The 22998-nt window shown below is 57.1% G+C and overlaps 1 protein-coding gene across 6 annotated transcripts in view; it reads right to left on the bottom strand.

The window, feature by feature from the left end:
* MEF2D (myocyte enhancer factor 2D) overlaps positions 1-20507 on the bottom strand; it is a 33153-nt gene extending 12646 nt beyond the window's left edge. For 2 of the 6 annotated variants that reach the window (XM_044757663.2, XM_044757661.2), the window contains exons 1-5: positions 20148-20505; positions 3881-4072; positions 3057-3260; positions 1378-1515; positions 133-343 (exon numbers count right to left, since the gene is read on the bottom strand). In XM_044757663.2, coding sequence (XP_044613598.1) covers positions 133-343; positions 1378-1515; positions 3057-3260; positions 3881-3934 — 607 coding nt within the window. In that variant the 5' untranslated portion in view covers positions 3935-4072; positions 20148-20505. Of the gene's footprint in view, positions 1-132; positions 344-1186; positions 1322-1377; positions 1516-3056; positions 3261-3880; positions 4073-19371; positions 19572-20147 lie in introns of those variants that run through there. The other 4 variants (XM_044757662.2, XM_044757664.2, XM_070496828.1 and 1 more) reach the window with 4 other exon arrangements.
* Positions 20508-22998: the final 2491 nt, after the last annotated feature.

Here is a 22998-nt window from a genome sequence, read left to right on the forward strand (position 1 = left end):
TCCTTCCCTCAGGAGCCACATAAACGGGAGACTGCTGAGGTAGGTGAAGGGAAATACACTGTTGAAAATGGGTCCCTGAGTCTCCATCACACCTCATTTCTACCTCACTTACTCACCTCCCAGCCCACTCACCCGCACTGGCTGGCCGCTGGGGCAGGCCGGGAGATACACTGTTCCTCTGTAGTGCTGGCTGCTGGGGAGACAGGAGCCGTGGGTCCGTGAGGGATGACGTCACCAGGGAAGGGGTGACCAGGGAGCCGCTGGGATTGCTGAACTGCAGTGAGCTCTGATTGGACACGGGCACCGTGACGGGCATGGCAAAGTTGGGGGCCGGGACAGCTGACTAGATAGAAAACAGAGAGGCAGGGTCAGGCCAGGGTGATCTCCTACACGGGACCCACTTTGCCTGAGAGGGCACGCAAGGGTTCTTCTAGTCTCTAGGCTGTGCATCCTAGGGCCGGCAGCTCCATCTCTCTGCTCTGGGCCCTCTTGGAGTCCTGCCTGCCACTCCCACCAAGGAAGTCCATTGGTGGGAAGGCTTTGGGATCCAGTTCTGGCCCAGAGAAGGAGAACAAGGCTCTGTTCACTGCAGACAGGACCTGGAACCCCCCTAGTGGAGGTGGGTTAGTCCTCAGCCAGGCAGGACACAGGGAGCAGGTTAGAGGCCCTGAGTACAGACCCAAATTCACACACACAGCTGTTAAAGGCCTGCACCATGGGTCAAGACGTCATTTCACTTGCAGTCTCTCATCCATCCAGCCTGCTGCAAAGGGTGCTCACCCCACCTCACTGCCTTCCCCTTTAGCAATCTCTGCTTCCCCTAAATAATGCTAGAGTATATTAGGCTGGGGATGTCAGAGCAGGCCCAAGGGGCCCTCTCCCCAAAAAAGATCCAGACAAAGAGCACATTCTCTACTTTCCTCTCATCTAAGGATCTCAAGTCATCTACACACTTCTTGCTGGTGAGGGGAATACCCCAAGCCTCTCCCGGCCTATGCTTCATCCAAGATGAGTCTCAGCAAGTGTCACAAGTTTATTATGACCAAGGTCAGAGGTTCCTCAGTGGTCACCAATAGCCCCAGCATGGCTCAGAGCGGAACACCCATCAGAGGCAGCCGAGGGCCGGGCCGGGGCGCGAAGCCACACCATGCAGCACAGGGAGGCTCTCCTCCATGCGACTACTCACGGCCAGTCTATAACTCTGCATCATTTTATCAAACTCCTCGTCTATCTTTTTATATTTCTCCTCCGTCTGGGGGGTCAGGGCAAACACCTCGTCCACCTCAGGGCTCTCACATTCCCTGTGCTTCTTGTGCAGCGCCTGGGGGGGAAGGGGCCGGGAGGGGGGCCAACAGAGAGAGAGTGAGTGGGGCTCACCCCATAGCGCCGGAAGAGCCCGTCGAGCTCCTCGCTGGCGCGCCGGTACTTGTCCTCCAGCAGGGGGCTCTGTTCCAGCGAGTCCTCCCCGTCGGGCTCTGGGCTGTCGCAGCCGTTGAAGCCCTTCTTCCTCAGGGTCTGTAACCGCACCACTACCGTCAGCGGGGGTGAGGGTCCTCCCCCGCCCGCCTCCCCAGAGCTCCTTCCAGCCCTTGCCTAAGACCCTCCTACTTTTCCCCAACTTCTTTCCTCAGGGTTCCCAGCATCTCCCCAGCCCCCTCCCTCAGTGTGCCCCTCCCCTCCTGGGGCACTATGTGAAGATGTGGTTGGTGGGGGAGGCATCAGAATACAGGGGTCATGTGCAAGGTGGGCCTAACTCAGAGAAGGCACTTGGCACAGACACACGTGCTTCCAAGGTGATATGTGGGGAGGGGGCTCTCTGGGGCATGGGTTGAGGGGCTGGTGCCCTGGGCCAGCCCCGGACTGACCACTCTTGGGCAAGTGCCAGCCAGAGGCATGGAGACTTCCCCAGGGGAAAATATTCAACACTGGCTTTGCCCAGCTCAATTCCTGGGTTCTCCTCAGAAGAAGAGAGAAACAGAGGGAGAGAGAAATAGGGGAGAGAGAAAGAGAGAAAGAGAAGAGAGGGAGAGGAATCAGAGGGAGAAAGGAAAAGAGGGAACGGGCACTTGAGTCCCCACTCTACCGGCCCACACGCTGTCCCTGCCCAGAGGCCAGCGCTTCTCACATGTGTGCATGTGTCCACACAAGGCAGGGCACACCTGCTGGGTCTGGAGGAGACCCCAAAGCTGCCCTCTCCATGCTCAAAACAGCTTCACAGATACTTGTTTTGTCTATAAAATGAATGCAAATTTTACATTCTAGCCCAGAATAAGTCTGTTTTCTCTAATATAAAAAAATAAAGGAATTTCCTCCAAATCTTTGAGTTAAAGTCTCACTCCAGGAAGGCAGGCCTGGGGCTTCCGGACACCCTCTTCATCAGCAAAAGTTATGTACCCCCAAAGCACATGGACCTCACTGGGCAAAGCAGGAACAGGGCTGTCTCATTCAGTTCACACAACACCCTTCAAAGCAGGCAGTGGCCCCATTTGGCGGAGGTGGGCACCAAGGCTCGAGGAGGCAAAACCACCTGCCCAAGGCCACGTGGTCAGGAAAGGCCAGAGCTGGGTCCCAAAGCCCATGTCCTTCAACAGTTCACAACGTCAGCTCTCTGAAACAGAAAGTTGAGCCATAGGGACCCACAAAGGGACAGAGACAGAGCAGGAGAGATGGAGACAAAGAAAAAGAGTCGGATGCAGGAGCAGACCACAAGATGGAGAAGGGGGAAACAGAGAGAGAGAGAGAGAGTGTGAAAGAAGACAGAGCAGAGAGCTGTCATGTCACGCCTGACACACATTCAGAAAGGCTCTCTGAGAGGGCTACAGTGGGAGTGGGCTGGGTGGGCAGCCCCACCTGACATCTACTTGCTGCCCCTCCTTCCTCCCTGGGCCGGGGTTTGTGTGAGAGGATGTGGGTTTATACGTGTGTGCACGCAGGTGAGGGGCTATGAGGGGCCAGTGTACACAGGCATGTGCTCGGGCAGGTCCGTGTGTACGTGCTGCGTGGGCATGTGATGTGCAGTTGCAGGCAGGGGGTGGGGTCCGGGTATGTGGGCCCACCTCGATGATGTCGGCGTTGGTGCGGCTCTCGTGCGGCTCGTTGTACTCTGTATACTTGAGCAGCACCTTGTCCATGTCGGTGCTGGCGTACTGGAACAGCTTGTTGGAGTGGTTGAAGATGATGAGCGCGATCTCGCAGTCGCATAGCACGCTCAGCTCATAGGCCTTCTTCATCAGCCCGAACTTCCGCTTAGTGAATGTCACCTGTAGGTGGGCAGTCAGGTCTGGCTCAGTCAAGGCCTGCCCAGGAGTCCCAGCCTACAGGCAGCTGGAAAGAGCCCCTGCCTTGGGAGGCCCCATTCTCAGGGTGACACAGCCCTGATCTAAGGAGCCCCTGGTCTGGGGAATGAACAGGCCAGGACCTCTCTGCCAACACATGGCCAGGACATAGCCCAGAGTCAACTCACTGAAGGGAGAGGATTTAGATGGACAGAACTCCACACCTCTGTGCTGGGGGCTATAAAGAGGTCAGGGAAGGAGAAGAGAAGGGCTCCCTGGCTCTTCCCCTGAAGGAGGAAGAGGGGAAGGATTCATCTCGGAAAGGGGGCAGCCCTGGTGCGGCCTGCAGCTTGTATGCAGCTCCTGGGGAGGGGCACAGGTCCATGTGGCTGCAGCAACAGATGAGCCTCAGGGTTCTGGGACACAGGGTTCTGAGAGCTGCAGGGAGGCGAGGCTCCTCTTCTCTCAACTCAGCCTTTCCCCTTCCATAATGGCCTCCACAGCCCCCTTCTTCCAGGAAACCCTCTTGGAGTGGCTGGACGGAACGGAGGCAGAGGCCAGCTCCCTGCCCTCACCCACTCTGTGTGGCTCCAAGACCTCCTCACCTGTCGGTTCCGCTCATCAGTGATTCGCTGGATCTGAATCTTTTTCCTCCCCATCTTCTCCGGGGATCCTCAGTGCCAGGGAGGGGAGGGGATCGCTGGGTGGTGGGTCTCGGCACGCCTTACACTGTGCTCATGAACGGTCTGGGACCAGCGCTCAGTTCATGGTCTGCAGGACACCTTCTGTACAGCCTCCTGGGAGGGGGTGGTCACGAGAGGACTGTCAGACCTGGCAACCCTCAGCCTGCTCCTTGACCACACGGGCCAGGCTCACAGCATCCCTCTGAGGGGCTAGTGGCATCTGAGCCCCATCCTCAAAGTGAGGAAATGGTGGTAACCTGAGGCAATGGCATGCCACAGCCAGGCACAAGCTGGAACTCACACTCAGGGCCCAGGACTCACACCATCACTCCTGCCCTCAGGTCCTAGGTCAGAGTACCAGGAGCTCCCTGGCTTCAGAGGGTCTGGGTCTTAGAGAATACCCCCCACCCCCTTCTCCCCAGCGCCTGCCCAGAGTAGAGACATCTGGGTTCACCAGCTGCCCCTCTGGCCTAGAATGGTGCTTCCCGTTCTGGAGCGTGGTGCAGAGAATGTGCTGAGTGAACACCTGCCAAGGCTCTGAACAGCTAGCACAGTGTACCTGGTGCCAGGACGGGAGTGCTCTGGGGCCCCTAGCTCAAGAACATAGCAGAGCAGGTCTAGAGCAGTGGTACTCATACTCAGCTCACGGAACCCTGGAGCCTGGCGTCCCAGAGTGGGGCTGGGGCTGCAGGACCCCATCCCCTCAACCAGGGCTCCTCCACACCAATCCTTTACTCAGCCTCGGCCTAAAATTTTTGTTTGAAGGAACGGTTCTGCTGTTTTAAATAAACAAAATAAATAAACCACCCCCCCCCGACCAGAGGTCTGTAAATTTTTTCTGTAAAGGGCCAAATAATAACTATTTCAGGCTTTGCAGGCCATACAGTCTCTGTTGTAACTACTTGACTCTGCCAGTGCAGCATCAAAGCAACTGTAGACAACACATAAACAAACGAGGACGGCTGTGCCCCAATAAAACTAGATTTAGAAGAGCAGGCACGGGTCAGATCTGGCCCCTGGGTCACAGTTTGCCGACTCCTGCTCTAGAGGAATGGGCCAGGTCTAGAACCCAAGTTCAGTCAGAGTAGTGCTTCCCAACCCTGTCCACCTTGAAGCACAGAGAGAAAACACAGAGCCTACTGATAAACCAAGGAGGCCACTGGCAGCCAGGGGACGCAGGCACCAGGCAGAGGGATCCCCATCCCAGAACACCTGTAAACCAATCACAGACTACCGAGCCAGGACAAGAAACACTTCCGCACTGTACACCTCCAGGATGGGAGGGGGACCAGGAGTGGGAGCCCAGCCTGGGCCAGAAAAGGTACGCAGTCTCAGGGGTGGACAGTGCCCAAAGAGGGTGGGTGAGCCCTCGGGGACTGGAAGGGCTCAGGGTGGGATGGAGGCATGAGATGACCCCGGGACCCCTCTAGCTCTGTGATTCCAGAGGTAGAGCCTCCTGGGAGATGGTGGAGGGCAGTGAGCATGGAGCCCAAGCTTTCTAAAGCCACTCTGATTGGGTCCTTGGAGGAGTGTGGCCCTCAGAAGTCTAGCCCTCCCCTCTAGAACGCCCCCTCCACACAGTCCCTTCCAGAGACCCCACTGCAGAGTCCAGGAAGGTGGGCTCTCACCTCTCCTGGGCAGAGGTATCCAGGGAGCCTCTGTCTTGACCTCCCCTCTAACCCAGGCAGAGGGGTCACTGGGGTGTTTGATGACAGATATCTGTAATTATGAACCCCCTCCCCAGCCCCCATTTCCAATGGCTGCTCAGCTTCCCTGGAGCCTTTTCAGCTCCACTCAACTGTGGCCCCCAAGGTACCACAGTAGATGCCAAAGTTCAACCTTGGCATCTTGGCCATGGAGGGAAGGGGGAAGGGAGGGCAGGGAATCTATGGACTTGGGAGGAGCCAGGAATACCCCTTCCTACCCTTTCCCATTACCAGGACTGTACCCTGGGCTTCCCCTAGCCCCGGTGGAAAGAAGGCTTCTGCTCTGTCCAGATACCTTCAGAAAACAATGTGCTCCCTCCCTCCACCCCTCACTCTCTCTCTCCAGAGAGGGACCCCAGAATCCTCTTCCTCTCTTCCTTATCCTCAAGGTGCTCCTTGGGCCTCCTACTGTCCCCCCTCACACACTCCCTAGGACAACACCAACACCAGCCCTGCCAGCCCTGAGTGGCTCAGCAGCCACCTCTTTCCTTGCCTGTGACCTCCATCTCTGCCAAACCCCCACCACAAAGGCCTCAGCCCAAGGACTCCAGCTCCCCTGCTTCCCGGTGCAATCCAAAGGCTGTACTTTCTGGAACTGCAGTGGTATGGGCTCAGCAGGGAAGGTGGGGAGGGCACACTGAGGGCAAGGGGGCGCTAAGAAGAGGGCTTTTAAACAGGCCTGGCCTTGACACCCCCCCATCTAGACTGATCAATGCAGTCACTGCTGCACACCCCTGGCTTAGAGCATCTGCCTTACCTCCCTCTCCCATTTCACCGTCTCCCGCTGGCCACCTTTCCTTCGTAAGCGAATTCTTGCTGAGCTGTAAGCTCTATCAGCTCATGGCCAACACCACCTCCTCCTCCAAGTTGGGAGAGAACGCTCTCTCTACTCTCATGAGCCTCAGGAAAGTCATTCCTGCCATCCAACCTCATTCCTTTGGTTCTCCCAATTATGTACTCTCAGAGCATCCTGTTCTTTTCTTTCTAGCACTTACAGTTGTAAATAATTACAATTCTGTGCTTCTATTACATGCCTGGTTCCCAATGACATGAAGCTTCCTGAGGGCAGGAACCACATTTTTTTTTTTTTACTACTCTGTCCCCTGTAAGAAAGACCTCAGGAAATGTCTGTTGAAAGGAAGAAATGATTGTTTCATTGTTGAGATCCTGTAAGAAGTCCTTCTTGTTGTCTAACTTGAATCAGTCCTGCTGCAGGACCAGCTCCTCTCACTCTGTCCTCTGTGGAGATAGAACACTTCCTCTCCCAGATGCCCCTGAAGCTTGTCCATTTGGATACCACCTACCCTCTAAACACTGCTGCTACTTCAGTCCTCAACCCTCCCTACCCTCGAGTTGGCTGGTACAGAGGGTGAGACTCTGAAGTCTTCTAAGGAGCAGCCCTGAACACATGGAGATGGAGAGGATGGGGTTGCTTAGGCAACTGTCGCCTGGCAACCAGCTCCCTGGCTGATCTCCTACACCGCCCCCCCCACACCCCCGCCTCATGCTGGGGGAGCTGGGATGGGAGAGGGATCAGGGCTGAGAAGATAGGGAAGCCATAGAGGCCCACTGAGCATCCTCTGACAGAGGGAAGTCAGGATTAAAAAAATCTAGGCCCCATCTTTCCCAAGTCTCTGCCAAGGTTGCCCAAAGCACTTTTCCTAACTCCACGTTCCCAGGGCCCCTTCCCCACTGCTGCTCCTACCTGTGCCAACACTGCCACCGGAGGAGGTGCCCTGCCTTGGGCAGTCCTTCCTCCAATCTAACCAGGAGCCCTCCAACAAAGAAGGCTCAGTCTGGACTAATCTCTTTCCCCTTCTGCTATCCATTCTACATTGTTGCAGTGTTTGAAAGCCCTGGGGCAAGAACATGAACTTAGCCTTGACTTTGGAAGGAGTAGCTGGGGCCTGGATGGGCACAAAGGACCCTAAACTGATCCTATCCAAAGTAAGGAGGCCTATCTTGTCCAAGCTTCCCTCCTGCTCAATTAGGGAGGTTTTAATGAACACCTGGACCTCCTTAATTAGCCCTCTGCCTAATTACCTAACCAACTGCCAGGAGCCAGAGGCCTGGGCATCTGTTCTCCAGATGTGAGCCTTTTCTCCCTGGCCTGGCCCCATTCCTCTTCTCCTTTCCAGCCTGCTCCTCCTCTAGGAAGCCCTCCCAGATGACCTGGCTTTTGGCTGCTTCTCCTGGAGCCCAGGGCTTGGGAGGGTTTAGGGCTGGCATGGAGACAGGGGGTTGGTCAGGATGGCCATCCTGAAGGCCCCAGGACCCACCCAATCCTGACCTCAGGCCACAGCTATGACTCCTTGGGCTGGCAGCATCTGTGTCACCAAAAGTACCCCCTCGAAGGCTCTGGCTGCTTCTGATTCACCCACTCAGGGCAGTGCTGGCAGGACAGGGTTGGGCAGGGTGGCCCTCCTGGGGGGTGGGGCTTGGGGGCAGGCAGAGGCAGGGCCTTCTACAATGATGACAACGATGGAGACAGAATGAGCAAAGAGGGAGGGAGGATGGCAGCTGGGCTGAGCCCCAGAGAGCCAGGCTCAGGCCCACTTTCTGCAGAGAAGGGTGGTTGCAGACAAGCCTCAGCAAATGGAGAGCAGAGAGGACGCAGGGTAGGAGGCTCATCAGAAAACACCCTTGACAAGGAAGGGCTGAGGGAACCAGAGCTGGGGAGATCCAGAAGGATCCCCCTGGACAGCTATTGTTCCAAGCAGGGCTACAGACCCAACCGGAACCTGTGGGTCGTATTTACATGTAAACGAGGTACAAATAATATACCAAAGGTACCCTAAAGGGGTCTTGGTTTGGAGGGGGTAAAGGAGAAGAAACAGGCCCCTGCCTCCCCCAATGTAACACCTCTTGGTACCTGAGCAATATTCAAACCATTCTCGGGTTTCAGAATGATGCTATCTCAGTTCCTGTGTGAGGGTGGCCTGGGGCCAGTGGGGAGAGTTGGGGGGAGAGGTCAGGGCGGCCTCCTGGAGCTGCAGCTGCAGCAGGGCGGCCCTTCCTGGGGAGGTGCAGGAGCCGTGCCTTCCAATGGCTGGCCTCCACCCCCTTTCCGGCTGTAGGCAGGGCAGTACCGACCACCCTTCTCCCCTGCACCCTCCCACCCATATCCACCTTCTGTCCCAGAGGCTCAGAGGAACTGCAGGGCATCTGCTTTCAGAGCTGCCATACCAGCACAGGCCAAAATGGAGCAGATGCCCAGAGAGGCTGAGTGAGCAGCCCCCCATCACAGAGCAACGGGGCTTCAACCCTGCTCTTCCACACAGTGAGAAAGGCATCTCTCATTAAGCAGCCCTTCATCCCTCCCTCCCAGGCTGCTCCAGGCTGCAGGCTGTGGACTGGAGGAGAAGGCAGGAGGCGCTGGAGACAGCTGTCATCCCTCCTCCCGCCCCTTCCCCGTGGCTGGGCTGCAGGGCATGAAATAAGCAGCAGGCGCTGGGGGAGGGGGTGACAATCCAATCCACCTGTCACCCCCACAGTCAGGCGGCCTCAAGCAGTCTGCTCACTAACGAGGGAGGAGGCGTGGGTGAGGCAGACATGAGGGGGGTGGCAGAGGGGGACAGACACACAAACGCAGGAAAGGAGACAGAGAAAAGAGGCAGAGAGGCCAAGAGGAAGGCAGAGTGTGGGGCAGAGGCAGAGACGGACAAGGAAAGGGTCAGATGAGAGGGAGAGAGAGAGACCAGATAGAGACAAAGATTCAGAGAGAAACAGGTAGAGAACAAGAGACAGGTGCAACAGCTGCTCGCAGAACCCTGAAGCTAGGCCGGGCGTGGGCGTAACTTGACAGGACACCAACCCTGCCCTCTGAAAACTTGCAGTCCAGCCAAGAGAGACAAGGGAAGGCCAGGTCCCATCTAGGGCGAGGGCAAGGAGAGGCAAGGGGCCCTTGGGGACCTGGACTGGGCCTGGGATGGAGCATCTCCCCAAGCCTGAGGGCAGGCCCCGAGAGCTGGCAGAGGTGAGCACAGGCCTAGGGCCTCTTAATCCCCTGGGAACGGCCCCCACTCCCAGCCCACCCCCACGGCTCACAACCTTCCTAGTCACTCTCTGAAGCACAGCCCTCGGACCTCTTCCCTCTAAGCAAAGACACACGCTGAGGAGCTCTGGAAGACAGGGTGGGAAGGTGAACTCAGCGACTACCCCCCAAACACAGAAAGATGGGGCCCAGGCAAGAGGGCCCTGGGGTACACACAGGGAGCCGTTCCTTCACAAACACTGTACTGGCCCCGAAGTGGGGGCATCACCCCTCCGAAGTCTGAGCGAAGGCAGTGCTGGAGTCTCACACTAACCCCTCTCCCCAGCCTGGTCCCCACCCACTGTTCCCCGGCTCCTTCTTCCACTCCATTCTCTCTGCCCCCTCCCCCATGGCAGCCTCTTTTCATTCACCCCAGAGTTCTTCTGGGGTCTGCTCTCAAAGGCGCAGGCAGGTCCCCATCCCTGATCCTCCTCCCTTTGAAGTTCTGTTGGCAGGCTCACTTCTCAAACCCCTGGTTCCCACCATCTTCCCCTCCCTCGGGGACTCCCCTCCCCCAGCCCAGCAGCCTCAGGGTTGGGCAGGGGCTATTTTTAGCCTGGGCACTGAGCTAATTTTAACTCACCGACAAGGGACCTGGGGGCGGGCTGTCAGGCTGGGGGGAGGGAGGGAAGGACCAGTCCAGGAAAGCTGAACCTGGGGCAGGGGTGGTCTTGGGCCCCAGGCACCCTAGGAACACAAGTGGAGGCAGGCACTGCAGCCTCAGCTTAAGGAACAGGAATTGAGGTGCCAAGAGGAGCACCAGTGTGGGGAGCAGGGCTGGGAGCCCTCCCTCCAGCTTCCGCTGGACAACTCTCTCAAGCCCCACCCTAGGCTTCCCGCCCTCTTCTCCTTGGCAAATCTCCTGGGACGGGGTCATCCTGTTCTCTGCCCAGGAGATGCCTCTCCAGTGAGGGTCTGGCTCCTGAGCCTCCTCTACTGCTTCCCCACCCCAGCTTGTCCTTCCTGTAGTCTAGCTCTCATCCTTCCTGTAGCAGCTGTGAGGTTGTTTGCCTCCCTACAGAGGGAGCAGCCAGCCCCCCAGCCAGGCTCCAACACCTCCCACCCCAGGCTCTGGCCTTCCCCTCTGGCCTCTGGACTGGCTCCTAGGAACCCCTCCCAACCCCCGCAAGTTCCTAGAGCCACCCAGCTTGATCTCAGGAAGAATTTGGGGGCAAGAGGAGATTGAGTCCTAGTAGAAAAGAGGTGGGTGAAGTAGAGCAATGAATAGCCCGGGGAAATATGGGGGTCCGGGAGGGATTCAGGATGCCTGGGTCTAGTCCCTACTCTGGCCCCAACTCACTGTGTGACCTTGAATAAGTCACTGCCTCCTCCTCCCTCCAGGCTTCACCTCACCGGCCAGTACAGTGGGTGGGTGGAGTGGACTAGGTACCCAAGTGCCCTTACAGCCCAGAAATTTGGTTCCTGTGCTCTTTAGAGAGGCCCAAAGGAAGGGAGAGCAGGGCTATGATTCTCTGGAGAGGTAACAGAAGAGATGGCCGGTTGGGTTCACTGTCCTTCAGCTTGAGGGGGAAGGCAATGTGGAGGCCAGAAGAGAGTGGAGAGGGGCTGATGAAGACAGAGGTGCTTTCTAAACAGTAACCCCCACAACAGACGGCCAAGGGGTGACAGAGGCTCGTGGTCAGCTGAGGCAGGTGCCAGGTGGGGCACACAAGGCCCTGGCAGCAGAGCTTCAGCCATCCCAATCTCCTCACACACCTGGAATGCCTGTCAGACCCAAGGCTTGAGGTCTTGCTTCTGGTTACTGAGTGGCCACTGGCCCAAGGTCAATATCATGGTCATTAGTGGGGCCAGTTCTGGAACCCAAGCCTGAGCCTTGCTTCATGATCGGTAATGACTCACTACTACTCATTTGCATGGGGATTTGCATAGTGTCTCTGACCTTATTCCATCAGGCTCAACTTCCCATTCCAGGACCTGGGCCACCGCCACTCAGCATCCCTAGGTACTCAGGGACCCCAAGCAGCATTCTTGGTACCTCAGGCCTCCAGTGCCATTCTTCTCCTCCAGAAAGCATGTCTGAATTGATAAATACCCCCAGGATTATCATCTTTCTAGAGCTTTCAGTCCAACTGGTCATCCTCTCCCGTCTAGGTCCCCTGTCCAGGAAGGGAAGTGGGCAGGGGAAGGTGAGATTATGAGAAATAAGCAAGCACTGCAGCCAAGGAGTTCGATAAATTCCTAGGGTGAAGTGTGATGGCTCCACAGTGATGCTGCCTGGGGCTCCGCAGCAGAAAAGCCTCATTCCCCTTCTTAGCGCCGAGGGTGGGGCGGCAGCAGGATGGGAGTGGGCTGTGCTTTCCTTCTACCTCTGTTCCCACTTCTAAAATCCACTCGTGAGAGTGCAAAATGAGGGGAAACGGCCTCGTACGGCAGGCAGGATATATGCAAGACTACAGAGAAGACTTCCCAGGTCTGAGTTCTTGGCCTCAAATTAGCCGCTGGGGCTCAAATTTGCTTTGTTAGAAGTCACCCAACCCAGCATGGGCAGCCGGTAACATTTGGGAGAGCACGGGAGCCCTGGCATTACACTCCAACCAATGGGAGCAGGAAGACAACCAGTCCCCTGCCTACCTTGAAGAGGTCAAACTGACCTCCGCTTGTCCAGTTGTAGTATCTACACCTCCAGCCATACCCTCTGAAACAATGGAGCCCAGCAGTGGTCTCCTTTCCTGGGAAGTCCTTCCTGCTATCTAACCACCATCCCTCCTACTGCAGCCAACCCTTATATTGCAACCTAAGCCCATGTCAGTCATGTGGACAAGAGTGGTGGACAGGGGCCCCTGGCTATTCGAAGCCTTGACTGAGGAGAGGTGGGGGCGGTTGGGACGGTTAGTGTGTCACCTTCCACCTCCCCACCCAACTTCCCTCTGGGGTCTCAGGAGACAGAAGTGAAAGTGGCAGCTGGGGCCTTGGGGGCGGGTCAGCTTAAGAGCCGTTGGGGTGAGTATACTGCTACCAGTGCTGGGTCTGGGCTACTTGCCATTGCAGCAGGTGGGCTGATGGTTAGATCAGGGGAGGGACTTCCCATGGAAATGAGGGCATGGGGCAACTATGGAGTGTGGGCCAAAGGAAAAGCAGGCTCAGGGAAAAAGTGGAGAAAAGCAGGCAGTAGACAGTCTCAGAAGGGCATTCCCTTTCAGGGCAGTGGTTTGTCCCCTTGTTTAAAGAGCAAGATCCTTTCTTCCCCACAGAACAGGGGCATGGCTGCTTTGGCTGAAGCAGATGAAAGGGGTCTGGGCCCTGACTGCTGGGAGGTGAGGGCAAGGAGAGAGGGCAGGGGGCCCCGAGGCCTGGGCCTTCAGACTGGACAGCACCAATGCTGATGGCAGAAAAGGTGGAGGATCAGAATGTGAAGTGTCCACCTACAATTACAGCCAGGGGGGTGAAAGAGGCCAATCCAATCAGGGAAAGCAAATCCTCCTAGAGACATCATGACCTCAGGAAGCCACGGAGGATTTAAAGGGGCCGCTGAGGGCAGTGGCCAGGTCTCCTTCTGACTCGAAGGACAGTCCTCCAAGCCCCTGGCAGGGGAGGGCAGGCAGTGCGGCTGCGTGGGCCTGCTGAGGCGGCCAGCCAGGCAGCTCTTACAGGATTAGCTTGCTGCTTTCAGGAAAGGTGCCAGGTGAAGCTAAGATGCCCAGCCAGATGGAAGGGGGCCGGGCGGCCGGCTTGGTGGGGGTGGGTACCTGCACACAGCTATACAAATACTCACCCCCAGATTTGATTTGTGCCCCTCACCAACACCCAGCTCCTCACTCTTTCCTGAAGACACTGTGCAAAGAACCCTCTGATTTCTGCCACCTAGCACCCCTGCCCACCAAGCTTGCTCTGCCGTTTCTATGACCTGGAGCTGTCCTTCCTCTGAGTGGGAAGTCCTCCCTGTTGTCTACTCTCAATCCTTCTGCTATACTTTACAACCAGGGCCCCACCCCAGGGAGCAGGTGAGGGGCCAGGAGGTTCCTCCTTTCCCCTCCCTGTCAGCTCCCCACCCCCTGGACTGACAGGTGGGGGAGACAAGAGAGAGCAGCTGTGCCAGGACACCTGTCCCCACCCAGTCAGCCGGGGCCCCACAGGCCTGCCATGGGGTATGCAAAGGGGAGTCAGCAGAGAGGCAGGCAGCTGTGGGGGCAGGAGGAAAGGGGCTCAGAGGTCAAGGAGAGATGTGACTGAGAAGGCCCGAAGCACCTCTTTGAGATCAGCCCTTCCTCCTGGTCTACCCCCAACCATTGTCCCTCACTGAACACAGAATACACACATGCTTCGAAAGGAAAAACTCCGGGTGCGAGGTCATCTGCTCCATCCCCTTGTCTCCATGTCACTTGATCCAACTGGAGTGGGGAGATTCCACAAAAAGGAAGAGACCGACCCCTCCTCTCCCCACCTACACCCACTCCCACCGTAAGTTTTCCCTTGAGGATTGGGGATGAGCTCCCTCTTATTCCTTGTGCTCCCAACCCTCAACCCCAAGTATTTGCTGGCGGGGTGGGGGTGGGGAAATCATGAGGAGTAAGAAAGCACGCAGCCAGAGGGATTTGGTAAGACTCATGGGGCGAAGTGTGGAGGGGGTAGGTTCGGAGACAAGGAGACAGCTGGCTGGGGAGGGCAGGGCTGGGCTCTGCTTCCCAAGCCCATCCCAGGGTCAGACTGAGCCCCAGACCTGGAGGTCTCCTCAGGCCTCCCCAGCCCCCCTCCACACCAAGTCCTTACCCAGGGACCTTGACTTCACCCCACCTTCTGGGTGGCTGCCTTAGCAGGCAAGTCCTAGGCCTTGACATTGGGCTGGAGCTGATGTCTGGAAGAAAGGATGCACCCCCTTTCTAAGCACCCACTCTGAGTTGAGCACCATACATTTTCCCACTGAACCTCCTTCCTTTCCTAATGAGGAAGGAGGTTCCTTTTCTCTCTTTCATAGAAATGGAAACCAACTCAGAAACAGGCAGGGACTTGCCCAAGGTCACCCGAAATAAGTGGCAGAGGTGGGCTGACTCCTGAGCACACTGCTTCCCCGCGTGACCTGGACTGAGAGCAGGCAGGGTCTCCCTCCACCGGAGAGTTACAGCACATTCCTTCCATGGCAGATCCCCTAATTTCTGAGCCTGGGAAACTCGTATCAGCCATGCCTCTTGCCTTCAGACTAGCCCAGGACTCTTGTGGCTCAAGTCGTCCCACTCTAGTCTCGCTCCTCATCCATCTGAGGTGGTAGCTCAAGGGGTACTAACGGGTACGCAGGAGGGGTCCCTGAGTGCCATCCGTTCCTGCCTTCATACCACTGCTTTGGGGGCTTTCTCCCATGGCGGTCAATCAGAAGACAACACGTTCTCAGGGAACTGAAGCACACCCCCCTCAATTTGCCACCAAACCCTAATCCTCTGCCTTCTGCAGGGAATCCTACTAGGTTAGCTCTTTCCTTCAGCAAATCCTCCTCCTTCCCCCGGACCTCCTTTCCCAGTGCCCCAGCTGCAGGGCAGAATCCTTCCCCCAACCCCAGACGGAAGCCCTTATCATCTCCTAACTGAGAAAGCTTGAGCAAGTCACTTAAATCTGACTCAGTCGCCCCAAACATAAAAAACAGTTGTGGAGACAAACAAATGAGCCTCCATACGTTTCCATGCCTAGTACGGAGCTTGGCACACAGGGGCACAGCAAATGGAAGTTTCCTTCCTCCAGTCCCCAGGGACCTCGAAAGTTCTAGTTTTGGGTCTCCAAAGTATATCAGAAAACAGGGAGAGTGGGGCACTGCCTGAGACTGAAGCTCTCTTCACCAGGGGTCAAAAACAGCTCCTTCTCTATATGCTTCCCTGGTCTGCCCAACTCCTACGGGAGTGGCCAGAGCACCCCGCCAGAGGCACCACGCCAAGGTCAGTGACCAGGCCTGGAGCCCAGAGCCTCCTGGGAGGGTGAGTTTAAATGAGTAAATATGGTCCCGCCTGGGTGTGGCCAGCAACAGGCCAGAGTTGCGGACAGGCCCCTCCCCTCCCAGCCCACAGCAGAAGGGAGAGACAGCAGGTACAAGGGCCTGCCCTCCCCAAGGCTATCGGGGTCCTGGGCAGAGTCAGTGAATGCATCCGTCTGTCTCCACACCTGGCCAGAAGCTGGGCCAGGCTCTCAGGAAGGGCAGGCTGTAGCAGCAGCCTCAGGAAAAGGAAAAGTCAGATGCAAAGGGCCTTGGGGATCACCCAGGCCAGGGATCTGCCCCAAAATGCCTGAGGGCGCAGATGCAATCTGGACACCTCAGAGTGGCCTCGCTCCTCAGCGTGAGTGGGGAGGGCAACAGAGTCGAGTGACAAACCACCAAAACACCCAGGTGCTCTGATCACCATGAGGCTGGCGAAACTCCTGTACGTCTAGAAAGCTGACTTACCCAAGGACACATGGTTGCTGAGGGGCAGAGGCAGGCTGGGCCAGGGCCACAGAGAGGAATAAATGAGGGGGACTGTAAGGGGTAGTGATGGAAGTCAGCCAGGGCTTCTCAACTTACGAGCCATGCTTTAGGCCTGCCCGTCTGTGGTCTAACCTCAATCCCTCCTGCTGTAGCCAAGCCTCCTTTCTCCAGAGCTCTTGCATGCCCTTCGCCTTCTTGCCTCCAGTCTCCCCACCCTATCCCCAGTCTCCAATCCTTTAATCATCTTTGCCATTCACTACCCCTCCCCCCACCCCCCACAGAGTGGCAGCTGCTCCGGGGGTGTCTACACACCGGTGTGTATGCGCCACACACCTTCATGCATGTGTGCCACCACGAAATGCCGTGGACCTGCCAGGTGCATCTGGGCATGCCAGCCTGCACAGACATCCACCCAGCCCCCACAGCTCCAGAAGACTTTCAGCCCCAGGCAGGGGGAGAGAAGAGAAAATAAATATTCCAGGAGCCAAAGAGCACCATCTCTGCTAGGCCAATGTTCAAGGCCTTTCAGCAGAGCCACCAAGAGCCACCAGAGAAGAAAGTGCTTTGAGATCCCCTTCTTTTCCAGGCCAAGTTAGAGCCATTTCTCTCTTTCCCATCTAGCCCCACTGGGAAGTTCTTCTTGAAGTCTAAGTTCCATTCTGCCTGCTGCAATTGTGGACAGACAAGGTAACATCAACCACAACACAGTAAGGTGTCCAGCTTCCAGAACAGAGCTACTAGTACCTAACACCTTCCCCTCCCCCGCATAAGTAAGTCACCAAACTGGGACAGAACAGACGGTTGGCCAGACTCTGGCCCCATGACTGGCTCATAAAAGCCACCAGCAATTACAGTGATGCTGAGGCTATGCCAGCCCTGACACCATCTCCTCCTTCCGTGTAAAAGGGAGATAATTGCCTCAAACCAGTTGGCCTCTGAGAGCCTGGCAAGTCCCAGCCATGGTCCCAAGTGGTGGGGAGACCCCACCACCACATGCCATAAGACCCAGAATCTGACCCTGATGATGGGTGACAGGCCCACGTCTGATCCTCATACCCACTGATGGAACCAGGGTGAACACCAACTGTGACTTCTGCCGGCACAAGAGGTCGAGGCCTCTATTACCCACCGCACCAAGTCTTTTTCTCCAGTAAGGCCACCACCCTCCGGACTAGAGCGGCAGACAAGCAGGGGCCTGGCTCCAAATACAACTAGGGAAATGCTGGACCCACCCATTTGTCCCTGCCTCCCCTTGCCCACAGAGGTACAGAGTGGGTGGCAAAGTGTTCAACACAGGGCCCGCCCACACCAGGCCACGGTAAGCACTGAGATTCTGGACCCAGTGCCAACCAGGGAGGGCAGGGGGCCCAGCTGGCCAGAAGGAAAAGGTTGACACGACGAGCAGAGGGCCAGGCCTCTCTGAGGGCACGAGGGCCAGGGAGGCCCACAGCAGAGAGACCTTCCCAGGGCAGGGTCAGAGGAGGAGGGTGGGCGGGGCTAGGTCACAATGAATGATGGTCTAATCCCAAGGCCTCCTCTCCCCTGTCCCCCTCAGGGACCAGGGGGCCTCTCCCAGCCTCCTTGCTAATGATCCTCCAGCCCCCCACCTGGGGAGTCTACCTTCTGGCTTCTCCCCCCCATCATACCTCCCAGGAAAGACCCAGGGAAGATTTTAAAAAAACAACAAAAACCTGCTGGGGAGAGATTATATAACAGCAGCCAGAAAGACTATCATATCTCCCAGCCTATGAGAAGAGCCAGGAGCCAAGAGGGGCAGAGCTGGGAAGCCCCAGCCCCTTCAGCCCAGGAGCAGCGGGTACAGTGAGGTGGACAATGGGCAGCACCGGCTCCCTTCCAAGTCCTCCACTACTCTGTTCCAGGCATTGGGCACAGCAGACAGAAGCTCTAGCCCAATCTCCCCTGCCCATCCTCCAACACACGGGTTATGAAGCTCTCTGACTGGGTCCTGCTTCTCCCCTTGGACCAGGGCCTCCAAGACTAAGGACTGTGTCTTTCTTCCTATGGTCTCTCCTACTATGAAGCTGTGCCTGAAAGAGCAGTGGTGGGGCTAAAGTTCTAACACAGATTTGCTGTGTGATCTCAGGTAAAAAGCTCAACCTCTCTGGTCTCTAAAGGAACATGCGTGAAAGATCCTCCTTTCCCCAGAAAAACCACACTCCTCCCCTTACAAATATACATGCACATACATTCATATACACACACATATACAAACACATATGAGGTGTGTTGTTGGGGGAGTGAGCAGAGGAGTTACAACAAAGAGAATCTGATCACTGAGACCCAAGGGTCCAAATGCCTGTGTTGGGGCAAGTGGGGAAAGAGTTACACATAAGCTCCAGTGTCCCCCCATCACCCCATCTAAACAGGTCCTCAGCAACCCTCACACTGATCCCACCCCACCCCCATCTCCTGTCCAACACACTGGGAAACCACAGGAAGGAAATTCATTCCCAGGCAGGCCGTGGGAGCTGGGACAGCCAGGCTAAGTCCTGGGGCGGGTGTGACCCAGCGGCCACAGGCGGGTAGACATCTGTGAACACTGCCATGTGCCTTTTCAGTGCTCTCTGTGGCTACTGAGACTTCCTTGTTGGGGGGCTGGAGGGGAGTGGGAAGTGGACAGCTTCCTAACTTCAAAACACCCAATCTCACGCTGGCCTGAGCACCCCTGCTATCTCCAGGCCAGAGCAGCCCAAGGTCACCGCCCCAGACGGCGAACTTCCCATAGTCCAGGCTGGCCCCTGAACTGCCTAGGAGACCCACTGAAAGCACAGGGGAGAGGGGCATTTGGTTTCCCCCAAACCAAAGAAACCAGGCCTACGAGGGGACCTCAAAAGTGGGGCTGGGTACAGGGCCGGGGAGAAAGGATCCACCCACTGTACCCTCCCCCAACCCATCAACAATGCACCGCTTAAGGGGAGGCAGAGAGTACCTCCCACTCAGAAGGGCAAACCTGGGATAACCTAGTCAGCGGCACCGAGCGTGCCCACACCCAGGAGCCCTCCTTTATGGGGAGAGACCTCTGGAGGTTGCTGAGAGGTCAGTTTGAATCAGGGGGGGAGGGAGGCCCTTTCCCCAAACCCTGTAAGACCCAAATCTCATGGGATGTGGGCTGGCACTGGGGTGAGAGACTAGAGGCATTTGAGTCTCCTTGGCCCTCCCTACCCAAAAGCCCCCCCAACATCCCCTCGACCCCCACTCCCAGCCCCGTTCAGCCTGCCATAGGTGGAGAGAGGGAGTGGAGAACTCTTGCCCAGATGCTGAACAGCTGCAAACTTCTGGTCGGGGGTTCTTCAGCTGGGGCTGCTGACAAACCAGATCAAGGGTCTCAGAAGCGAGCTAGGAGGTCCCAAGGAAGGGTCCTGTGGTGTCCACCTCCGTGGTGACTCTGCGTCCCAACTCCACAGGCACCCGGCAAACCCGGGCCCCGGACGCACACACCCTCACGCACCCCAACCCACCACCCCGGTGTCATCTGAACAACATCCCCCCTCCCTCCCCCGCTTCCCAAACAGCTGCGGCTCCCCCCGCCCCCACCCTCCCGCCGCCCTCCCAGGCCCCCTTCTGCACCATTTCGGGCCAAGGAGGAGGGAACAGGCGGCGCTGGGAGGGAGAGGGAGGGAGGGCCGGCTGTTAAAATGTCAGTAGCTCCCGGCTGTCACCGGAGACCCCCTCTGAGGATGGCATCCCTTCCCAGACCACTCGGAGGCCGTCGGAACCCCCAGACACCAACAGACCGGCGCGCCCCCAAGCCGCCGGTGCCCACCCCGACCCCAACACCTAAGGGAATACAGCCCACTTCACTTATCCCCCACAGCCGACTCCCTAACACAAACAAACAGTCCTCATGTAATCTCCCACCAACGCCGCAAGACAACACAGCCCGCTCCGCGAGTTCCTCCCAGCCCAGGAGGCCACCCCATCCCACCCCTCAGGGGGACGGTCTAGACCACCCTCCACCCCAACCCCAGGACGGGGTGGGGGAGGGGGCCTCTTAAAGCGGCAGGAGCATTATTTTTCTCTACTCACCGGCCCCGCTGGGAGAAGGGGGGGGGTGTCACGGCTGGGAGGGGGTAGCCCTCGCCCCTAGTCCGGGAGATCTTCAACACCGGGAAGCCGAAGATCCGGGCGGGGGGAATAATAAATGAGGCTGGCGTCCGCGCGGGCCCTGGGCGGCGCCGGGGGGCCTGGGCCCCCTTCGTGGGCACGGGGGTAGGCAGGCGGGCGGCGGTCAAGCAGGGGACCGGGGCCGAGCGCCCGAGCCGCCTCGGCTGTTGTTGATATTTTGCTTCCTTCCTCCTTTCGGGCTCCAAAGGTAACTCCTCCAGCCCCCGGGAGTCGAGGCCGACGTAGGCACAGCTCAGCCTAGCTTGAGGGGTGGGGGGACAGGGGTGATGGACAGGCGGGGGGGCCAATGGGAGGAACCTGTGGGGGCGGAGGGGCGGGGCCGGAGCAGGGGCGGACCTGAGGACGCGGCCCCGCCCCTCGCTTCCCTCGGGCCGGCCGGGCCCGTCCGGGTCGGCCCCCACCCCACCGCCCTCCAAAGCTAGGCTGCAGCGCCGGGAGCGGCAGATCCCTCCGCCAGCCGGGAGGGAGGGAGGAAGGGACGGAGCCAGGCGAAGTAGGGAGGCGAGACCCAGAGGCCTTTAAAGGGATCGGCCCGCGCCCGTGCTGCCCCTCCGAGTTCGCCGGACGGCCGCCCGGCACTGCTGCCACCACGCGCTCAAGGAGGTCCTTTCCGGGGAGGCTCCGCGGGCTCCGTGCACACTCTCCCAGACACACGTTATCTCGACGTCCCCACCTTCCTCCCGCCAAGCCCCCAGAGAGTTGGGAGGTGGGAGTCGAAGTAGATAAATTAAGGGTAGACACTAAGTGGGGAAAAGATTCCATCTCCTCCACTTAGTGTGTGCCGAAGCCTCACTTAAAGGGACATGTTCATTTCTGGGGAGTTACCTGGGGAGCTCGTTTGCTCCCTCTACCTGTGACAGGCCCCCTCCCCTCCCAGGGCCCGGCTCGGCAGACGCCCAGCAATTTAAAGCTACAGCTCATACTTGTAGGGTGACCTAATCCCCAGTGCCTGCGGCCCCAGAGCACTTACAGCCGAGGGGGGCAATTTAAAGGGGCGGGACCCTAATTTCTCCCAGCGTAGGAAACGCCCAAAAGCATTTTGTTAAAGAAGCAGTAGTAGCTCTTTGAAAAACATTAAAATTTAAAATTCTGGTTGTCCCAGGGTGTGGTGAATCTTTCTGTGTCCTAAGCAGGAGTGTAGGGGCTGTGCCTACTGGACAAATGTCCCGTCACCTTTGCTCTCTCGCATCACTGTTAACCTCCAAGTCCTGCTGCTTTCTACCTGGAGGTTGAGGAAATGATGGAATCTAGCTTAGATCTCAAAGAACCTTGCAGAACAGAAGGGCACTCAGTTCTTCACACACCCTGATTTCTCTCTGGCTGGGTCTGAGTTACTGAACAAAAACTGATTCTGGGTCAAATGCCGAAGAGACTATTATATACAGAGAGAGGCAGCATGTCGTGGTGATTAGAAGCATCAACTTTGGAGTAGTCAAGTTGCCTAGGTTCAAATCCTTATTCCACCATTTGTTAACTAAACACAGGCACATTATTTAACTTCCCTGTACCTCATGATCCTCACGGGGAAAAAGGGAGATGGGGATAATAGTACCTAACTCATATATTTGGTGTGAAAATTAAATTAGTTCATAGAAGTAGATTGCTTAGAACAGTGCCTCATGCTGCATTATAATAACTCAAGGGCTGGACTTGCAAAGACACCTTTAGGCCCATTATCCTATACAAGCCTCAAAGGAGGCAAGTTCAGTGGAATTGCTCTGCAAATAGGTTGAAGGCTTGTCTTGTAGTCCTAAGACCAGAAGCCAGCAGACTCCTATTTCCTTGGCCTCAGTTTCCAACCCTTCCACCTGGCCCCTCCCTCAGGAAACCTGATTTAAACAGTGTCCCACTTTGTCCCCAAATGTAGCTTCTCAGTTGCCCACTGGATCTGGGAGATGGGGCCCCAGCACCAGACGATGTCAGCATTCCTTGCCAGGCAGGGCTAACTTGCCTGAAGGACTTCAGGGTAGGCAGGGGGAGCCATCTGCCCCGTCCCCAAGGACTCTGAGAAGAACAGAGCCTTGTGCCAGGCCTGGGGCTTTGGAAGTAGCAGGATGGGAAAGTGCCCCCCCTCCCTCAAGTGGGGAACCTCCCCTCACTTGTGGCCTCTATTTTTAGTGCTTCCCCAGGCTCTAGCTGGAGAAACCGTTTAGTCATCAGGGTGTTTATTTTCCGGCTGTTTCCGACGTCGGGAAAGCAGAATGTTGAGACTGGAGAGATCCAGGGCTGCTGGAAAAGACTTCTTACGAATAGGCCTGGGAACTCAGCCTTCAGACCACTGGGTCCCAGATCACAGAAAAAAACCAAAGTGGGCAGGGGGGCAGCCAAGCCCGCAGGAGACCAAGAGAGCTGAGTTCCCAGCCTGCCCCTAGTTTTGAGGCTCTCCAAGCCAGAGACCCCTCTGGCCCCAGCTCCACTTGAAGGATTCACTCCCAAAACCTAAGCAGCCCCAGAACAAATTCTTTCCCAGGGCTAATTCCCAGAAACCCCCTTCCCAACCCCTTATAGAACTGCGTCGTGAGCCTCCCGCCAACCACAGCTCCAGCCAATCTCAAGCCCGAGGCAGGCTTGCCAGGGCCGTGATTGGCCAGCTAGTCCTCCTTGCCATGGAATGTTGGGTCCTTAACAAAGGAATGAGGAAGGAAGGTGAGTCACCTGGGAGGGTGTTAAAGGGCCAAGATCAGGAGGGAGAAAGGAGGGGAGGGAAGAGCTCAGTAAGGGAGATGGAGTGTCCTGGCCCCTGAGATGCTGA

The sequence above is a fragment of the Equus asinus genome, chromosome 25 (genome assembly GCF_041296235.1).
Source record: "Equus asinus isolate D_3611 breed Donkey chromosome 25, EquAss-T2T_v2, whole genome shotgun sequence".
NCBI lineage: Eukaryota > Metazoa > Chordata > Mammalia > Perissodactyla > Equidae > Equus > Equus asinus.